Source organism: Rhineura floridana, chromosome 2 (genome assembly GCF_030035675.1).
Source record: "Rhineura floridana isolate rRhiFlo1 chromosome 2, rRhiFlo1.hap2, whole genome shotgun sequence".
Classification (NCBI taxonomy): domain Eukaryota; kingdom Metazoa; phylum Chordata; class Lepidosauria; order Squamata; family Rhineuridae; genus Rhineura; species Rhineura floridana.
This window is the reverse complement of record NC_084481.1, coordinates 214,423,678-214,445,784: the sequence shown is the minus strand read 5'-3', so window position 1 is coordinate 214,445,784 and position 22,107 is coordinate 214,423,678. Positions and strand designations below refer to the sequence as shown.

At 39.9% G+C, this 22,107-nt stretch overlaps 1 protein-coding gene across 9 annotated transcripts in view; it reads right to left on the bottom strand.

The window, feature by feature from the left end:
* EML1 (EMAP like 1) overlaps positions 1 to 22,107 on the bottom strand; it is a 212,413-nt gene that overhangs the window by 68,216 nt on the left and 122,090 nt on the right. For 7 of the 9 annotated variants that reach the window (XM_061612128.1, XM_061612135.1, XM_061612132.1 and 4 more), the window contains exons 2-4: positions 14,789 to 14,971; positions 11,646 to 11,778; positions 897 to 944 (exon numbers count right to left, since the gene is read on the bottom strand). In XM_061612128.1, the coding sequence (XP_061468112.1) occupies positions 897 to 944; positions 11,646 to 11,778; positions 14,789 to 14,971 (364 nt within the window). The remainder of the gene's footprint in view (positions 1 to 896; positions 945 to 11,645; positions 11,779 to 14,788; positions 14,972 to 22,107) is intronic. The other 2 variants (XM_061612129.1, XM_061612130.1) reach the window with 1 other exon arrangement.

Sequence of the window (22,107 nt, the reverse complement as noted above, 5' to 3'; positions counted from 1 at the left end):
ACTATTTATTATCTGATTTATACCCTGTCCTTCCTCCCACTAGGAGCCCAGGGCAGCATTAGACTAGATGGGCTACTGGCCTGATCCAGCAGGCTCTTCTTATGTTCTTATGTAGGATGACTGGGGCCACAATGCAGGGACCCAAGCAACAAGCTCTCCATGCTCAACAGGATTATTCTGTTTCTGGAACAGCAGTCCCTTCCCTCAGCAAACTGTTTGGAAACTGGGGAGAGTTCAAAAAATAATTTATGGTATTGCCTGGTAGTAGTTCAAAATCATCTTTGGGTACGCACAAATCCCCAGACAAGTGACTGGGGAAGGTCTTGCATATTGCATATTTATAAACAAATAGTATATAAAAAGAATCACTCAATGAAATTGTGCTGAGCTGGTCAGAGAGCTTTCCTGGGTTTGGCCCATGTGGGGTAGCTCAGCAACTGCACATGTGGGGGTTCCTGCAGGGCCATACGTCTCCCAGTGACAAAGCTTTTGCATCTAGAACTTGGGAGGAAAAGCAGCAAAAATTTCAAAGGGGCTTCAAATAGCAAAGCCATCAACAGGCAAAGCTTCAGTGCACATAAAACATTTCTATGTAAAGGCATTTGGATTAGCAAGAAATCCTCACTGAGAAGCAAGAAATGTTAATATAGAAATGTTGGTATAGAAACAGAGGAAATAAAGTTAATGCTTTTAAAACTGTAAAATGAATTTTAAAATGCTGGTTATGAGAATTTACTTCAGTTGGGTTTCCCCCCTTTTTCTTTCAACTACTCAAGTTTTTAATTCCTACTACAAATAAACACTAATAGTGATGCAAGATACTATTTTCACTAGGAGCGACAGGAGACAGATACTAACAGAAATGACATATTACAATACTAGTAAGAATCCCTCACCTTAGAGCAGGTTTTTTCAGTTTGCATGCATTGAGAAGACTCAGAGACCTGCTTAATCCATGAATGAGAAGTGCATAAACAAAGCAGAATAAAAGTGAATGCAGTAAAAATAAGAATGTAAGAACAAAGAACATTTATATAAAAGAAATTACAAATACAAGACATACTTTTTCATGCAATCAACATACAATCCTGCATATATTGGGTTGTATTCAACATAGCTCTAAGGTGAATGTTCCATCTGTGCAAGGATTTTTCCTTATACAAAGGAATGTTCTCTCTCCTCCCGTGCAACCCTTAATTTTCCTCTGGGGATTTCCCCAACTGACCTGAGCAGATTTGGGAATGGTGCAGGTGGTATGTAGGGGGAGGGGGAGAAATCCCATTGCACTAGTACTAATCCTTGTGCTAGTGCAAAAAGGTACTTAAATACTATTTGAATCAGGATTAAGGAATGAACGCTCTGAGCACACTAGTCACCTACACCAAAGCGTTTCCATTGGCCACATCTGGAGGGGGAATGGGTTGATCTGCTGATCAGCTGCAAAATCATTTGAAGCAATTTTTTAAAAATGTAGTCAAGCTACTCCCACCAGGTTTTACAGTAAAAAGGGGTGAGGTTTGATTAGCATTGTCTGCCCCCTTTTTCGGAAATGAGAGGTGGATCTGGCAGAAGAGTATGTTTGTCTCTACCCTAAATCACGTAACAAGTTCCTTGATCAGCTGTCTTGACAATTCAAGCTAACCACTACTCATACCACCTTGAAGAAAAGCTTCTGCAGGCTTCACAAAGAGTTTGCAAAACACTTCAGCATATTCTAAGCAAAGCTTTCTGTATGCAGATATCTCAATATGTTTTGGTTTTAAAGTTTAAAAAAACCTGATGGAAACAACCAGCAGTAACCAACAGAGGACAGTCAGAAAGCTCAATACTAGAGCAACGGGAGTGGAGGGTGGGGAGACAAGAAGGAGCATGGAAGTTATATACACAGACAGACACACATATAATGTATTATGGTGTATAATTATTTGAAATACAAGACATTCAAAATTTCTTCACAATATATCAGGCCAGAAATGAAGCCAATACGTTCCAATAATTCTAACTAGTGACAGAATATAAATGTAAATGTACTGCCTTCAAGTCAATTCTGACTTATGGAGACCCTATGAATAGGGTTTTCATGAGGCTGAGAAGCAGTGACTGGCCCAAGGTCACCCAGCGAGCTTCATGGCTATGTGGAGATTCGAACCCTGGTCTCCCAGGTCATAGTCCAACACCTTAACCACTACACCACACTGGCTCTCAGTGACAGAATATGGGTTATTGAAACCAACGAAATAAAAAAGGGGGCAACCATCTGCAGGAGCAATATTGTTTTTTTTAATTTCAATAGCATACAGGGACATGATTATTTAAAATAGGAACATTTCATAAGCCAGGAAAATTTTGCCCTACCTTGAGTGAATTTCTAATTAGCACTGTCCGTATCAAGGGACAGTTGACAGTGCTGTTTTCTAGGAACATAAGCTACTCCTTTTCCAATTTGGCATCATTTAAAAAGAGTGGGGAAGTTGATCCAAGTAATAAGGATGGCAATGCTGTTTTAATACCATTTCAAGATTTTTAAGATTGACCTCTGGACCAACTGAATTATTTTCCTCATATAGGAAATTACTTACATGTTGGAGTCTCCCTAAAGACGAAAATCTATTTCATATTTATACTGAACCAAATAAAAGAATGCCATAACATTTTATTTATATTATTTCCTTAAGCTTACTCTAGTTATCAGTGCCATCTGTCCCTTCCTTTTTCTCTCTGGCCCAGTTGAGACATACCCTTCCTACTTTCTACCTAAGAATCACATTGCTGACTCTCGGGAGGGGGGGCTTGGGGGGAACTTGGGCCATACATGGGACTTCTTGGGATGTTGCAAACGACATATTCCACTTCTGGATCTGGAAGTGTTAGCATGCATGATGTTCCTCCTTGCCCCCCAGTGTGAGCAGTGACTATGTACAGGGTATATGTAATAATCCAAACTGCCCCCAACCCTCACAGCAACCTGTGAGCTACTTCCTCACAGTTTGATCCCATGCCACAGGGGAGTGTGCATGTATGTTTTTGGTATACAGTGGGGGGTTGCACCATGTGGAACTAGTTGCTATACTGTGTCTGTGTGCGCACACACACGTGAGAGAATGTGCATGCTGAAGGAAACCTGAACTATGACTACACATAGGAAGCTGGAGTCCAAGAATATATAGCAGGCACCATGTCGGTCACCACTGCAACAGACAGTGGAATAAAGGAAGGGAAATCGCAGTGTTCAAAAGAGCACAGTATAAACATTTCCTTTAAACAGCAGATAAAAGAGAGAGAAGTAAACAGGCTTAACATGATCTTATTACATATTTGCTCCCAGAGTACTTAAGTATGAAGTGATTGCAAACATTTAATTTGTTGACCTTTTATAAGCAAAATAATTAAAATACCTTTTCAATAAAAGCTAAATACTTTTTAAATAGTTTTATTTGTGCATTTTCAATAATAAATACAAACAATCTTACTCAAAAGTACCCCTAACTCTTCCCCTCCCCCCAGAGGTAAGATATTTAACAAGTTATGTGTAAGTATTGTGGTCAATTGTAGGCTTTAGTTATGTTCATTGTCTCAGCAGGTTACTCCAGAGATGGCCAGAGTTGATGGAGGTGTCCTAGACATGTTGCCTCTAATATGTTGAATAAAAGTGTACCATGTTTCCGCAAAGTCACCTTTGTTTGATGTGTCTTTTAGAGCCTTAAGTTGCTTAGAGAGTTTTTCCATAAGTGCAATGGTCCATATTTTTTCATACCAAGACTCCAGTGTCAGGTTAGCAGCTGTCTTCCAATTTTGAGTTAAGACCTGTCTGGCAGCTACCATAAAAAGGGTTAATAATTCTTTAAACAATAAGTCTTTTAAATCTCCAGTAAACAAGTTCAGTAATGTTAGCCTAGGATCACAAGGAACCTTCCGACCTGTAATAAGACTTACTTCATCTATTATTAAGGTCCACAATCGTTGGACCTTCTCACAGGTCCACCACATGTGGAAATAAGATCCCAGTTGCTTGTAACCTCTCCAGCATAGTGGGTTTGAATTTGGATTTATTTTATGACATCCGAGAGGTGTGTAATGCCATCTATGTAGTGTCTTTATGCTATTCTCTTTAATTTTTGCTGATACAGACTTTAATGGCCGTTTCCCCAAAGCTTGTGCCATTCAGCTGGTTCAATTGTACAGTTCAAATCTGATTCCCATAGTGATTTTAAAGAGTCCAGATTGCCCATCATTACATCACAGAGAATTTTATAGATATGTGATAGTAAGTTTTTGGATGTGTATATAGTGTTTAAAAGTAGCTGTTCTGAGCAGTCTGATGTCCTGAGATCTCACTATAGGATTAGAGGCAAAATGTATTACTTGGTGAATTGTCAGCCAGTTTGTCTATAAGGTTCCTAGTTTTTCTTTTAGTTGAGTACCTGTCAGTGGAGTTATGCCTATATACAAGTCCCTAACTGTATATAGACCTTTTTGTTACCAGCCATTAAATTGTTGTTCCCTAGTTCTATTATAAAACATGAGATGATGGCAAAAAGGTACAAGAGGAGAGATGGCTGGAGCCAGACGTTTAATCCAAGCAGTCCAGACCTGAAGGTTTGCAAATGCAAAAGGATTTAAAATATTTTAAAACTACAGGGTGATGCATCAGAAATGGAAGTGCTGCTGCCTGTTTTCTGTTAAGAGAGACACGCTCCAGTGAGATCCACGTACATTGCTGTGAATGTTTCATCATTAAAAGTGTGCAACGTATATGGGCTGCATCATGATACCATGTCAAATTTGGTACTCCAAGTCCTCCCAATTTTGTTGATTTATATAAAACATTGTTCCTAAATCTTGCTCTCTTGTTTTGGTGGATGAAATTATTAATTTTTTGCCATTTTTTCATTATTTTTATGTCAATTCAAAGTGGAAGGATCTGGATTAGAAAATTGAAACGTGGCAATACCGACATTCTCACAGCGGCTATCCCACCTAACCAAGAAAGCTGAAGATTGTTCCATTTTTTCATGTCTAGTTTAACAGATCTTACCATGACATCAAAATTCATTTTCTTCATCATTTTCCAGTTTTTGTAATAAGAACACCAATGTACTTTATGTTTAGGACATAATTTAATTTTAGATAATTTGTGTAGATGTAATTGATCAGGAGGTGATACATTAATATTCCACATCTCAGATTTTTTGCAGTTAAATTTCCATTCCTGATACACCACCATAATCTGCAATTTCTTTGAGTGCTGCTGGTAGAGAAGACAATAGGTTTTCTAACATTAAAGCAACATCATCTGCGAAGAGATTTATTTTATGTATTGAATCTGTGGATTTTATTCCCTGTACTAATTCATTCTGGTGAATTTTATTTGCCATAGGCTCCATAGAGAGGGCAAAAAGCAGGGGTGACAGAGGGCATCCTGCCTTGTGCCTCTCTCAAGTTGAATTTAGCTGTGTCCCAGCCATTTAGTCGAATAGAGGCTTGGCTGCCTCGATATAGGTGTTTTAAAGCCATGAGGAATTCCTTCGGGAATGACATTTTTTCTAATAAAGCATATAGGAAATCTCAGCTTAATTTGTCAAAAGCCTTACTAGAGTCAAGCAAAACTATAGAGACAGGCTTTTTTGTCCATCTGGCATAGTAAATTATGTTTATTAATCATCTAATTGGGTCAGCTATGTGTCTGCCCCTAATGAAGCCAACCTGATCTTTATCTATAACAGTAGGTAAGATCAAACCTAGCCTGTCTGCCAATATATTGCTAAAATATTTTGCATCTTGATTTATAAGGGCTATAGGTCGATATGAATCTACTTGTGTTAGGTCCTTTCCTGGTTTTAAGAGAATCACTAAACATGATTCCTGCCAAGTGTGTGGTGTAGGTTCGCCTGTCACTATGGAATTAAATACAATTTTCAGTTTGGGTTTTAGTTGTTCTTTGAAGACTTTATAAAATTGCGATGTGAATCCATCTAAAACTGGTGCCTTGGCTGGTTTCATTTGAAGGCTTTATCAATGTCCTCATCTGAAATTTGCTCTATCAGGTAGTGTTGTTGATCTATGTTTAAAATAAAAGCTAAATACTTAAAAACTGCCATGCATATAAAATCTGGAAACATGCCAAATATTTCAGGGGTATTTTTTCCCCAATGTAGCAATGTTTCCTACAGACAACTTTTGAGCTGCCTCAAGGTGATTAACAAAAGCACTGCGCTGATTCAAACAGAGGTTAATAATACTTGCCTACAGCCAACGATTCAAGAATCATAGATCATTATTACCCAAGTGATACTTCTCAAGTCCCTACTCCTCTAAGTCAAATAAATTATTCAGGAGTGATAACAGAGCATATGGTATCAGCTATGATAGGAAGTGGCGGTGTACCAAGTCAGACCCTTGGTCCATCTACCTCAACCTCTATTATCCACTACTATATCAGCAGCAGTGCATACTAGTGCTCTCAGCCATTCTCCAGGGTTTCAGGCTGTGTACACATCAGAATGTTAAGGCACATGCAGGTCGCAGAGAGCCTATTTTTCTGTGTGTGCTTTTGTGCACATTCATCAACACATGAGCGCTTTCAATTGAACCCTCTTTCAGTATTTCCCATTCATGCTAGTGGTGGGCCGTGCTTGACGGGATGTATTCACACTGTGTGTTATTGCACACAATTAATACTTCCCCATTCTCCCTGAGTCCCGAAAGCCTGAGATCCATTGTAGGCATATGCTCAGGTATTTCTTTACCCCTGTGTGGGGCCAATTTTTATTTTATTTTATTTTGAGGTACAAGTTTTCCAACTAGCACAAAACAGCGGGCTATTTTTTTAAAAAAATAGCGTGTGTTGCACCCAGCCCCACCACAGCCCACTGAGGAGCACCAACAGAAGTATGGAGTGTGGAGACAGATGGCAACCAACAAAGCATCTAATAAATAATAATAAATAAATTTGATTAATCATCATCATCGCACACACTGAACAAAACCACCCATGCAATGCATTTCAGTATGTCCACAGTTGTGTAACATGTAATTTTATATATATTTTTCTTTACTGCATTATTTGCAGATCAGGAAAATCCAAATTAAATGGGGGAAAGTGTGAGCTTCCACTTGGATGAGGATCATGTCATGCGGACGATGCAAAAAACATCCACGTATGGGATGCACCAAATCCAATTTAAACTGTCGTGTGTACACAGCCTCAGACAGAAGTATCTTCCACTCAGGTTTCAACCTGGGACCTTTTGCATGCAACGCACGCACTCTACCACAAACTATGGCCTAACCCCAAATCTTGTGATTGACAAGATTGAGAATACCACACATTTTCAATGTCACAATCTATAACAAAGTGCCTGTGGAAGGCTTTTCATGAACAATTTTGTTGTCTTCATTCCAGAGGGCCACTTCATATATTACAAATTAGCAGGCATACAGCGTTTCTCCATGGCACGCCCAGTAATGTGCAAAGGAGATACATTCATTTATTTCACCATTTATACAAGCTGCAGTATGTTGCCATTTGCCCTAGCTTCCCACCCCATGGCTAAAACTAAACCTGTGAACCTTTTCTTTTAGGGGAAATGATGGGTTTTCAACACAGAGCCAAGGAGATAGTTCTGTGATTGCGTGCATTTCTCCTTGCTCGACAGAACGATCTCCCCCCTCTTTCTCCCGTGCACTGATCTGGGGCTCTCCCGACCCTCCAGAAATTTGGAGACGGCAGAATGTCCTGTTGCGCTAGTGGGAATCCCTGTGTTGGAATTGCTTTATAATATGTTTTTAAAGCTTTTTTTAAAAAAGATGTTTCAAAAGTTTTTTTTTTTTAAACCATGTTTTTATAGATGTTTTGTTTTAGTATGTTTTTAAGGATGTTTTGTTGCAATATATTTTAAAGTCTGTTTTTATGATGTTTTAGAGTGTTTTTAGTGTTTTGTTTGCCACCCTGGACTCCTACTGGGAGGAAGGGTGGGATATAAATCTAATAAATAAAATAGGTTCTGCTAGAACAAGTTAGTTTAATACAGCCAAATGCTTCCAATTTGTATTTATAGCGGATTCCTCATTAACTGTTCTGGAATTTGCTCTTGCTCAGAAGGTCAGCACAAGGTGAACACCCTCTCTCCTTATCACACTTTCCATTTAATAAGGGTGAGTCAGGGTATCTTTTTCACTCAGGAGAGGAAATTTTATTTGAAATTTAGTGCTGTTGTCCCTTTACTGTATGCTGTTGAACTGTGTTCCTGGAAATATGACTTGTATTTTAATATGTATTTTTTATTTTCCTTCTTACATGTGATGAACTGTGGAACAATAAAGATTCATTTCAATATATAAAAAGGCTGGTTATTGATGTAAAACATTTATACAATTTGTTCAAGTTAGCGTCATTTATTTTGTTTCGCTATTACCGTAAGAAGTTATTTTGCATACTGCTGAACAGAAAAAGAAATATTCTGAATAACCAGGGTTCGAATCCCCACACAGCCATGAAGCTCACTGAGTGACCTTGGGCCAGTCACTGCCTCTCAGCCTCAGAGGGAGGCAATGGTAAACCCCCTCTGAATACCGCTTACCATGAAAACCCTATTCATAGGGTTGTCATAAGTCAGAATCAACTTGAAGGCAGTCCATTTTCATCTGGCTAACACATAACTTCACTAATAAAGTTGAAGTTAAAATAACTTTTGTTCTATTTTGACATGTTTGTTATGTTGCATCTGTCTTTGTATACTCTGTTATCTGTTATCTTTGTATACTCTGTTATCATTTCTCTAAACCAACCTTTCGCGACCTGGTGCCCTCCAGATATTGTTAGCCTATTAGTCCCATCATCCCTGCCCAGCAGCTTTGCTGGCTGGGGCTGATGGGAAAGCACCAGGTTGGGGAAGTCTGCTCTAAACAAAAGTTCTTAACACACATTTATGTTTGCCTCTTTGACAAACTTACTGGGCCTTAGAAAAAGTGGATGCAAACCAGTGATGAGAACAAGCTCCATGGGTTACAGAGAAGTTCACTCCTAACAGATTCAGCAGCATTTGTATGCCTAAACTATGCCTGCACCCATGTTAGCTGCCAAAATTATTTGATCATACGCTGAGTACCAACACAGCTGGACTATGCAACACGTTTCATCAAGGTATGGCCAGTGTACACCGGCTATGCAGATCTAGAACAGAGCCAGATCTAGAACTGAAGACTCGTATGATAGCTAGACTGGCTGGTCTGGGAAGGTCCAGTGCTAAAACCACTCCTGCTTTTACAGGCGCAATATGCCTCATGATTTTGTGTCCCATTTCCTGCCGAATTACAGAAGGAACACAGACATCACTGCATGCACATGCACATTCCTTTGTGTAGGTAAGAGCGTATCACCCCTGTGCTTTATCGACTCCACTGGCTCCCAATTTGTTTCCGGGCCTAATTCAAAGTGCTGGTTCTGACCTTTAAAGCCCTACATAAGAACATAAGAAGAGCCTGCTGGATCAGGCCAGTGGCCCATCTAGTCCAGCATCCTGTTCTCACAGTGGCTGGGGGAAGCCCGCAAGCAGGACCCGAGTGCAAGAACACTCTTCCCTCCTGAGGCTTCCAGCAACTGGTTTTCAGAAGCATGCTGCCTCTGACTAGGGTGGCACAGCACAACCATCATGGCTAGTAGCCATTGATAGCCCTGTCCTCCATGAATTTGTCTAATCTTCTTTTAAAGCCATCCAAGCTGGTGGCCATTACTGCATCTTGTGGGAGCAAATTCCATAGTTTAACTACCAGCTGAGTAAAGAAGTACTTCCTTTTGTCTGTCCTGAATCTTCCAACATTCAGCTTCTCTGAACGTCCACGAGTTCTAGTATTATGAGAGAGGGAGAAGAACTTTTCTCTATCCACTTTCTCAATGCCATGCATAATTTTATACACTTCTATCATATCTCCTCTGACTCGCCTTTTCTCTAAACTAAAAAGCCCCAAATGCTATAACCTTTCCTAAATGGCCTTGGACCAATGTACCTGAGGGACTGCTTATGCCCATATGTACCTGCCCGGGATTTAAGATCACCTGCCTCTAGTCTGCTCTGTGTGCCTGGAATAAAAGATGTTAGACTGACAGGCATGCAGGAGAGAGCTTTTTCAGCTGTGGCCCCCAAGCTTTGGAATACCCTACCCCAAGAAGCCCACTCTGCTCCCTCCCTGATGGTTTTCCGGAGACTTCTGAAAATGATCTTGTTCCGGAGAGCCTCTGGGAGGGACTGAAGGAAAAGCCTGACACTGATTTTATGCCTTCTATGTTAATTTTTACCTCAGCAGTCCCTTCAGTACCACTCCCTATATATGCATATATGCGTGTATGTGTGTGTATATGTATATGTTATTTTATGTATTTTAATTGCATTTTATAAATTTTAATTCATTTTAATGTTTTTCTGATTTTTATTGTGTACAATTTTGTTATGTACGGGCTTTATTTTATTGTAAGCCGCCCTGAGTGCCCTATTATAGGGTAGAAGGGGGGGATAGAAATATTTTTAATTAATTAATTAATTAATTAATTAAATAAGAAACTTAAATCCAGTGGGGAGTCATGTGCTCTTGCATTTCATCAGGGCAATTGTTACAGCACATTGCAGGTTCTCTTTCCAGTTAATGTGCTTTACAAAACCTAACGCACTCACCTCCAAATTCCTTCATCTATGAATAATTTATTGCCATCCCAATAAAAAACAACCCACCAAAAAACAAGGCCACAGTGACAAGTGGGTTGGCACAAGAAACCAGGGAATGTTACATCACTTGCCACTCAAAGGTATCATTTAAAATATGCCAGATTAAGATATTGGGAAGAGACTAAATAGGCAAAGAGACAAAACAGAATAAGCATTTTTAGAAGATATGACAAAATCTTTAAAAGTGCTTTTATACATGCAAATAGCGAGAAGAAAGGGTTGGGATTTTAATTCCAATTTTAATTTTAATTAATTTTAATTCCTGTTAATTGTAAATTATTATATTTTGATTTTAGACTGTACAGTTTTGTGTACAGTTTTGTGTTATTTTTATTGTATTTTTAATGTTCACCACCCAGAGAGCTGTTGCTAGTCGGGCGGTATATAATAAGCTTAATTAAATAAATAATAAATAAATAAATTTCATTTTATTTTTGAGGGACTTCACTGATTGCTTGTAATTGTTGAAAACAAGGAAAACTTCAGAAAGGTAAAGTGATGGAAGAACAGGAATCACATTTCTATACAATTTGGCAACAGAATGCAACTGGAGGGGGCTACATGTAGTACCTTTCAAGCATATTAGTTACTTTTATTGGTTTGATACAGAAACAAAGGCACTCATTTGCAGAACAGATTACAAAATCCCTAAGTAGGTATTTCCTACTCTTAACTTCAAATTACAGAGGCAGGAAAATAACAGCCTAATTATGGGCTCCTTTAGTATTTCTTGCAACAACATTAATCCTGATTAATTAATCTAGCATGAATAAAGTTGAAGATATTTCTACAAGGTTTATAATTTGGTTTAATTATCTAGAAATTTATCTTGAAACTTTCACCCAGAGAGCAAACAAATGCTCAGAGGAGCAGTTTTAGAAGCTGAAGGCAGACAATATATACATACACCAGATAGATATTTAATACCTTTTTGCTGCTGGTGATACTATTTCTTTCCTGGTTCCTGACGGGGAAGGTAGAGAGCCACTGGGTTTCTTTGGTAAAACAGTTCCATTATTGACTGTAGTCTTTAGAGGCAGTGTTTGTACAAGGGGTCTTGCTGTAGAACAAGGAGAAGATAAAATGAAGAACTACAAGAATATGGCCTGTCTGATGAAGAAACTACATACAGTTTACAAATGCGTGTGTGTGTTCATTATATTATGATAAACAAGAGATTATTTCAATCTGCAACCATCGACATAACTCAGTAACTTTAAGAAATGGCTTCCTAAACAATAATAAAAGGCAGTACAGTAGGGCCCCACTCATACGGCAGGTTGCATTCTGGACCCCCGCTGTAAAGCGACAGCCATTGTAAAGCGGAACTCATTGAATAGAATGACGCGCGATGCCCGAAAGCCGCCGTAAAAGCGGAACAAGCGCCATATGAGTGGGGCTTTAGTCTAATCGGGTCTAACTGAGACCGCTGTATCAGCGAATCGCTGTAAAGCAAATCGCTGTAAAGCAGGGCCCTACTGTGTGTTGATGCAATCCTATGTGCTCTGTGTAAAGAAAGCAGGATGTGGACTGGTTCTTCACTGAATGTCAGTTTAGGATGAGGAGGCTGCTGTCCTTTGATATGCAGCACTGCTGATGGAGCATTCACTTCAAGACGAGGCCATCCCATACCACCCTGTGGAAGCAAAGCTGAACTCTTCCCCAAGTCCCAGCATCTGGCTCTGTTCCTGGTTCTGCAAACCAGGCCAGGGTGTAGAGGACACGGAATGGTTCACCATGAGGCACTAGAGATCCTTCCTTTGAAGCAAATGCTCTGGCAACAATGGAACACGTGAGAACAGCAGCAGCATCCACAGGCAGACAGAAAGCCTCCAGTGGAACTGCTTTGCATCTTGCTCTCTGGAAACAGAACTATCTGGACTGTGCTCTTAAACAAAAATATGAACAAAGCATTAATTGTGCTCAACTGCATCTCATAAGAGAGCAATTGGCAGTGCTGATTAACCACTAGATGCTTCATCTCCGTTTCAAGGACAATCCCATTCCTCAAAAATTATGATCCTTCTCCTTTGTTCTAGGCCGGGTAACCCTTTGGTCCAGTGGGCAAATTTGTAGTTTTGAGAAAGTGCCATGGGCTCCAGTCACAAAATTGACTGCCACATCTAAAAGAGCAGAAAACAAGCCAGGGACATTGGAGCTTGCTTGCCCTCCCCATTAGCCATCCCATCACTGGGAGTCACCTCATCATTCACTGCCACACTTACAGAGAGAAGCTGTTTGCACATCTCCAAAGTGGATGGGAGGGTGTGTGTCAAATCTTGGAATCCAATGAAATGTAGGCACATTTAAAGGGGCATGTTTAATATAAGAGAGTGCAAACAAACTGAGCAGGAACAGCAAACAGTCTCTCATGCATTGTGTATTTTTAGGGGATATTTGCTGAGATCTTTTGTGGGTACCACAGGAGGCAGTCATGAGAACGAGACTCTTAATGTAGATAGTTGGCAAACTATTCTAGAGACAGAAACAGAGACAGAATGGCTTCCTTGCATAGCAGGGTTTTATTCAGGTAAGCACACAATAGATATAAAAATAGTCTCTGTTCAAAGGTCCCAGGATAGGAATATAAAGACAAACAAAAAATGGATAGTAAAAAATCTGAGCTGGCTGGTAACTGTGGGACCAAGTTTTGAGGACTGGGCCACAGTTCGCATGACCAAGCTGAACAGGATTTGGAACGTGTATATCTCCCCTTTGCCCAGTACGATTCCCCCAGAACACCCATTTTGGGGGACTTATGCTGGCCTAAGTTCTGCTGGCTAAGATGGCAAAGCCCCAGCCCAGCCACAATGAGCGACTTATGTTGGCAGAGCTCCAGCTGAGCCCGGGCTCAGCTGGGACAACCGAAGATCTGCTTATTGCTCATTCCAGCCAATCTTGAGTTTTGATTGGGATGTAAATTAAGTGATTTTTGAGGGAGAAATACTGGACATACAATTTCCTTAAATGTCACAGAGATCAAGGTGTAATTACCTACAAATTGACAAGATATTGCACAATTATTTTAACTTGTCCTTTCTCATCTCAAAATAATGGATTGATTCCTACCAGCGGCCAAAAGCATGGTGCTAATGATTTCTAACACACATTTCTAACAACGCTGGAGGTCAAGAATTTAAAAAGAAGAATACTGTAGAACTGCAAAACATCTTTCATTCACGGGCCAACGAACATGTTTTACAAACTACAAATTCTCTCTTGACTTTTCTGCACCTCTGCTCACCCTGAAAGAGTTGAAGAAAACGTTTCAACAGCACCAATAAAAAAAATGTGCAATGCCTGAAAGGGATCAGTAGCTGTTCTAGAAAGAAATGTTACTGCTGAAGTTCTACTGCTAAACTTCATATATAACAAAGTACCCAAAGTGACCACAAATATCTATGGAATATTTGGTACACAATTAAAACCTTAACAAAATATTTGTTTTGAACAACATAATCTAGCCACAGTGTAAACATTCAGGTAGCCAGGAATCAACTTAATAGCTCATTTCTCATTAAGTTGCTAGTTTCTTCAACCTAAAAATATTCTTGATAAAAAACAGTAACAGAGTGCAGTCTAATAAAAAAAAATTAAATGAATGATAGTCCTAGATCTGACCCATCCAGAAGATGTTCAATTTTTGAAAGCATATACCAGGATGCATATTAATTTATCACCAATGCAAGAGATTCATTCCTCATGTTCTGATATAGCAGAAAAGAAAAATAATGTAAAACTTCAACAGAGTTTGAGCCACAAATACATAGGTATGTCCATATACGGAATGCTGAACAAGCACCCTTCATATATCATGCAGGACACTGTCTGGTACCTTAGAAAACTGAAAACTTTCCCATCTAGATTATGCTTCAGATAGAGTAAACACTTCCAAATCAAACTACAAGTTTGATCACTGTATAACATGGAGAGAAGTTCAGACCAAAAAACTGCTCTCAGATAATTCCACAGACTCAATATTCTTGACTGGTTCAAAAAATATCAAAATTATTGCAATATTTTCTCAAGTCCAACAAGTGAATTTGAGAGGGAGTATTTAAAATCAATACCTTTGGTAGGTCCTTTCTTGTTCTGCATGGCCTGTTGCTCCTCAGTAATGTTCAAGCGCCTAACTACATCTGCCAAAGCAGACTTGAGCAGCTGGATGTCATCTTCCTGCATCTGAACACGTTGCTCCAGTGAAGCAATGCGGTCTGTCACCTCCATGCTGCTGGCAGCAGAGGCACTGTCATCTAAAAATAATATTTTTGAAAGACAAGATTTTTATTGGAAAATTGTTGTGCAGTACAACATCATCACCTGATAGCTAATTAACAGTGCAAAATATTTTCCATTATTCTTAATTTTAGGATTAAAATATAGGAGACTGTTAGAAGAAAAGCCAAGTTAAATTTTAAATCTACCCCCCACCCCCCAAAAACAAGCTTTGGATCTTTGTTCTTTATATGATATTTTGGTATGTAGAGCTTGCTTTCAAAAAATGACTAGAGTTAGATTATAACCAAGAAACCAATCCAGAAAGGCAACTTCGTTCATAGAATTCATCTTTTACTTTAAAGCATCACCTCTTTTTAAAAAAGTCTAAAAACAGGAATGCTACTGCATCATGTGAAATGACAAAACGAAACAAATGTTTGAACAACAGGAAAATGTTCATCTTTGTCAAAAGTCAATACATAGTATGTGCTTGACCCCAAATGCAGATGCAAGCAAATCATTAAAATAAGGCTATTTTGACATATATCTAGTAAGTTTGCTGCTGAGAAACCATTATCAGTAGCAAGCCAGCAGACGCCACTTCCAGTAAGCTTACCCACAATTTTGCTTTAAGGGATTGTTTAAAAAATGCTTAAGCATCTCATTTACAAAGCAAATTTTATTTTTGTGTGTGTGACATAACCTTGTGGAATGCAGCTGGTTATCAGGATTTGACACTAAAACAGGCCTCCATTTACTGAAATGTGAAGGGGGGGAAATCCTAAACCAAATGAATTGCATTTCTGAAACTGCTATGGTACTCAGCAATAGATTCTTTCGTAGTGTAGATATTAATCCCAAAATTAAGATTAACAACTGTAGAAGATTCTGCAGCATGACACTTTGGCAGCTATGGAAGATTCTGCAGACATGAAGCATGCCTGGAAGAGACGCAAGAGGTCTAAGCTGATGTAATAATTTTGTACTTTAACTGAGCTGGAAGTAACATGAATTAACACACTGGACAGACAATCTCATCAGAGCCTTGATTTAAACTCAACTTAGCAAGCATTCTTCTAAATTCAAGATGACTTGACGTAGCTCTAGTTAATGCTTTGATTCTTTCTAACTACTTCAGCAATTCCATCAACAATGTTCCTAGCACATGTGCAAAAGCTATGCTGCCAAGCATTCCAGAACTTTGCACTTGTTATCTCTTCCTATTGCATCTGGCACAGCCATCTTCCTTACCCAAAACAAAAACATCCCATAGAATCACTCATCTCTCAGGTCCTACTTGAAGCTACAGACACATGCCAAAGCCACATGGCTTAAATTGGAATCCCACTTCAGGGTAGCCAAAACACTAAATAATCATTTGAAATGAAGTATACTCAGTATTGTCAAATTAGGCCCCCTCCCTCACTCCTCAAAAACAAATAAAATCTTAAAATGGCAAGAAAAAAATACAAACAATCAGGGGGAGAGTTGCAATTTGTAGTAGATCTGCCTTCTTAAAGTACAGATTTGTGGAGAGCTCCCTGCTACAGTCTAGTAACTATCACACACATCCCATGCGTTTCTTTCCATTTCCACCACAGACCTAGTGCCAGCACGACATTAGGTATGGTAGTAACTCAGCTGGCATATTAATTTTTTAAAAGGGAGCAAAGGCAGGCCTACAATGAGGGGGGAAAGTTGTTTTAAGTACTGAAGCCAGACAGTAGCTAATTAAAACAATGAGACAGCAATGCAGGCTGTGTTCAAGTCCTATTTGACACATTGGAATTTTATTGTCCCCCACTTTCTGTTCTTGTATTTATCTTCACATATTTCTCTTTCCTGCATTTTACCTCCTCCTAGAGCATTAGGGATGCTTCTCCCCCTCAACAACTACACCCATAGGCACACCCCAATAAATTAAGTGCAGCGTACTAACAGAAGTGGCCTTTGATATCATCAAACAGGGTGTCCTAGACAGTCAGAGAGTGGGAGGAACTGCTTTGCAGGGGTTCTGCTCCTACCTGACAGGCAGGTTCCAGAAGGTGGTGCTGTGGAACCCCATGAGAAATGGTGTACACTAGGGGTGGAGAACCATATACAACCTGACAGTCACATTCCCTTGTGAGCAAAGTTCCAGGTGGGTCACATGCAAGTGGTGGGCAGAGTCAGAGGCAAAACTGGGTAGAGCAAGGCTATTGCTCTTACTTTCTTGAAAAGGCTATATTCTAGCAGTGCAGTAGTCAAGAAGCTTCTAGTCCCCCCTCCCCAGCAACATCTCTCCATCCTCCATCAAGAAAGCATGAGGCATTATACAGTTCAAGGCACATTCCAGCTGGGGAAAAGCACTCAGGAAGGGTGCAGAGCAATGCCAGTGAGGGGCGTGGCCTGAGGCGAGTGGGCATCCCTGAGGAGAGTCCCGAGAGCAGTCCCAAGGGCTGGAGAGAAGGGCCTGGGGAGCTGCAGTCAGCCCCTGGGCCTGAGGTTTCCTCACCCTTAGTGAACAGCAAGATTCTAGCAACACTCAACATTTACAAGAAGCTGCTGGCATAGGCTGTGCAATTGCAGTAGCCTCTGAGAGAACTACATCTCCATTGAGGCACCAGCTCTAAGCACACTGGTGCACTGCTACACGAGCCACCAGGATGCTCAGGGGGACCAGAAAAGTGGGGGGGGGACCCTTCCCACACTGCTGCTAGGAAGGCCTTTAGAAAAAGAGAAAGGTCAGGTGTTTGGGGGATCAGATACAGCTAGTGGGTAGGGAAGTCTGCCCTGATCATAATCCAAAAAGAAGAAAAAATTAATGGGTCCGAAAATTCACCTCTCTTCCAGAAGTTACAGTTCCACGCAAAAGGTTGGAGAACTTCAGCAGCATCTTTATTTGGAAAGAATTCAAACTGTGTTCAATGGCACATGGAAAAATGGACTGCCTTCAAGTCGATCCCAACATGTGGTGACCCTATGAATAGGGTTTTCATGGTAAGTGGTATTCAGAGGCGGTTTACTATTGCCTTCCTCTGACAATAGCATGTACCCCTAGCTAAATGTGCATTGGATTGCAGCCCAAATAATATACTTGTATCATATATATGATGTATGTCTGCAAATCACTTTGGAACAAATATGTGGAAGTCAATTCAAAAACTAGTACATAATATATTGAAAGAAACGTTCTCCAAATAACTTTTTAGAATGATACAAGTGTATTTAATTTCATTTTTTGTACAATGTATTGCTTTATTGATGTATTGCTTTATTGATGTATTTTTTATATTTGTGTTTACTTTTTCTGTAAGCTGCCTTGAGGGCCATTTGGCCAAAAAGTGGAGTATAAATAAACATTAACATAACATATTTAAAAATCCACTTCAGAGAAGCATCAGACATCTCTGAGTACACCATATATAATCTGTCAATAGCTGTGAAGTATCTTTATATTAATGTTCTGTGTTATAGAATTAAAGCACAAGCTCTTAACATTTAGCTCATCACTGATGACCATATGTTCCCAAAGAGTGCTGTGTATAAATGGAAATGCTCACAACTACAATCCTTTTCTTTCCTGCTAATTAATTCATGATCCCACAGGAAAGATTTTGCATGACTGTCTTTAGGACAATATAGGGTGATTAATCCATCCCTACAGTACCTTCCAGTTTTAAAGCATCTTGCTACTGAACTGAGTAGGACACAAAGACGTATCAGAAATAAGAGACTAATGTAGAATATGCTGTTCTTTACAAGCAAGCCCAGTTAATATAAAATGAAGATGAAATCAAGACTTTCATAGAAAAGTATTTAAGAAGAAACATTTGCCAACACTATTTGAGCAGGCAGATTGATTTCAATAACTTTCTGGCCCACCATTATTTGAACAGGTTCTTGAACTTCACATGAGGAAACTCGTGTATGCAATGGGTAATCCTGTGGAGTATTTAAAGTATTCCACGGTGGCTCATTTCAAGCATGAGTAATTCTTATGGTCAAGCAGACCAAAGAGCAGACAGACAAGACTAAAGTATGATATCCACAGGAATTCATGATTCTTTTTGTAGGAAACTTGATGTCATCCTTAGGGATGGATGAGGATTTTGCTAACTTTGAATTTAGCACCAGATTTTCCCTATAGTCTGCACATTTGTTGCCATGAAGACTGATCTTGTGTGCTGTGAGTCAGTGCAACTTTTTGTTGTTATGTGCCTTCAAGTCGACTATGACTTATGGTGACTCTATGAATCAGTGAACTCGAAGAGCATCTGTCGTGAACCACCCTGTTCAGATCTTGTAAGTTCAGGTCTATGGCTTCCTTTATGGAATCAATCCATCTCTTGTTTGGCCTTCCTCTTTTTGTTTTTCCCCTTCTGTTTTTCCAAGCATTATTGTCTTTTCTAGTGAATCATGTCTTCTCATGATGTGTCCAAAGTATGATAACCTCAGTTTCATCATTTTAGCTTCTAGGGACAGTTCTGGTTTAATTTGTTCTAACACCCAATTATTTGTCTTTTTCGCAGTCCATGGTATGCGCAAAGCTCTCCTCCAACACTACATTTCAAATGAGTTGATTTTTCTCTTACCAGCTTTTTTCACCGTCCAACTTTCACATCCATACATAGAGATCGGGAATACCATGGTCTGAATGATCCTGACTTTGGTGTTCAGTGATACATCTTTGCACTTGAGGACCTTTGCTAGTTCTCTCATAGCTGTCCTCCCCAGTCCTAGCCTTCTTCTGATTTCTTCACTATTGTCTCCATTTTGGTTAATGACTGTGCCAAGGTACTGGTAATCCTTGACAAGTTCAATGTCCTCATTGTCAACTTTAAAGTTACATAAATCTTCTGTTGTCATTACTTTAGTCTTTTTGACGTTCAGCTGTAGTCCTGTTTTTGTGCTTTCCTCTTTAACTTTCATCAGCATTCATTTTAAATCATTATTTTTTTATTTTTTTATTTATTTATTTTATTAGATTTTTATACTGCCCGACTAGCAATAGCTCTCTGGGCAGTGAACAACAGAAATACAATAAAATCACACAATATAATACAACGAAGCATATAAAATAAAACAATCAAAAACAGTTACAGCGGATTTAAAACGAAGTGACTTAAATTAAAATGCCTCAGAGAAGAGGAAGGTTTTAACTTGGCGCCGAAAGGATAACAATGTCAGCGCCAAGCGCACCTCCTCGGGGAGACTATTCCACAATTCGGGGGCCACCACTGAGAAGGCCCTAGATCTTGTCACCACCCTCCGGGCCTCCCTATGAGTCGGAACCCGGAGGAGGGCCTTCGTAGTAGACCGTAGTGTACGGGTCGGTTTATATCGGGAGAGGCGTTCCGACAGGTATCGTGGTCCCGCGCCGTATAAGGCTTTATAGGTTAATACCAACACTTTGAACCTGGCCCGGAAGCATATTGGCAACCAGTGCAGGCTTACTGGTTTCTGCTAGTAGTATGGTATTGTCTGCATATCTTAAACTGATATTTCTCCCTCCAATTTTCACACCTCCTTCATCTTGGTCCAATCCCACTTTCCATATGATATGTTCTGCATATAGATTAAACAAATAGGGTGAAAAGATACACCCGTCTCACACCCTTTCCGATGGGGAACCAATCGGTTTCTCCATATTCTGTCCTTCACTAGCCTCTTGTCCAGAGTATAGGTTGCGCATCAGGACAATCAGATGCTGTGGCACCCCCACTTCTTTTAAAGCATTCCATAGTTTTTCATGATCTACACAGTCAAAGGCTTTGCTGTAATGTATAAAGCACAGGGTGATTTTCTTCTGAAATTCCTTGCTCCGTTCCATTATCCAACGTATGTTTGTGATATGATCTCTGGTGCCTCTTCCCTTTCTAAATCCAGCTTGGACATCTGGCATTTCTCGCTCCATATATGTTAAGAGCTTTTGTTGTAGAATCTTGAGCATTACTTTACTTGCATGGGATATTAAGGCAATAGTTTGATAATTACTGCATGCCCTGGGATATTATGTTAGTAAGTTTCCCGTTTAATCTCATTGATATCACTCGCTCAGACCTTCCGTTCTAGCTCCTAATTGCTTTTGCTACATCACTTCTCACTATTAAAGCAACCCCATTTCTTCTATTCCATGCTAGTGATAATTAGGAAATGTATTGAAAATAAAACAGCCGATATCATAATGCTGTTGTATAAATCTATGGTGCGGCCGCATTTGGAATACTGTGTACAGTTCTGGTCGCCTCATCTCAAAAAGGATATTATAGAGTTGGAAAAGGTTCAGAAGAGGGCAACCAGAATGATCAAGGGGATGGAGCGACTCCCTTACGAGGAAAGGTTGCAGCATTTGGGGCTTTTTAGTTTAGAGAAAAGGCGGGTCAGAGGAGACATGATAGAAGTGTATAAAATTATGCATGGCATTGAGAAAGTGGATAGAGAAAAGTTCTTCTCCCTCTCTCATAATACTAGAACTCGTGGACATTCAAAGAAGCTGAATGTTGGAAGATTCAGGACAGACAAAAGGAAGTACTTCTTTACTCAGCGCATAGTTAAACTATGGAATTTGCTCCCACAAGATGCAGTAATGGCCACCAGCTTGGATGGCTTTAAAAGAAGATTAGACAAATTCATGGAGGACAGGGCTGTCGATGGCTACTAGCCGTGATGGCTGTGCTGTGCCACCCTAGTCAGAGGCAGCATGCTTCTGAAAACCAGTTGCCGGAAGCCTCAGGAGGGGAGAGTGTTCTTGCACTCGGGTCCTGCTTGCGGGCTTCCCCCAGGCACCTGGTTGGCCACTGTGAGAACAGGATGCTGGACTAGATGGGCCACTGGCCTGATCCAGCAGGCTCTTCTTATGTTCTTGATTTCTCATTTCCTGCATAAAATATTTTGTAGTTGCCCGATTGAAAATGTCTCATTTTAATTCACTCATGCCAAGTATTGTAATGTTGAAGCGTTCCATTTCTTGCTTCACAATTTCTAACTTTCCCTGGTTCATGCTTCTCATATTCCATGTTCCTATTGTGAATGTCATACAACTCCAGACTCTCCTTTCACATCTGTGCACAGCCTCTGGGCTTCCTTTCAGCTTTGAACCAGTAGCATCATTAGTCACCGTGCTACTTGTACTTGTCCATTGTTCTTCCCCAGTAGCTCAGTGAGTGCCTTCTGACATGGGGGTCTCAAC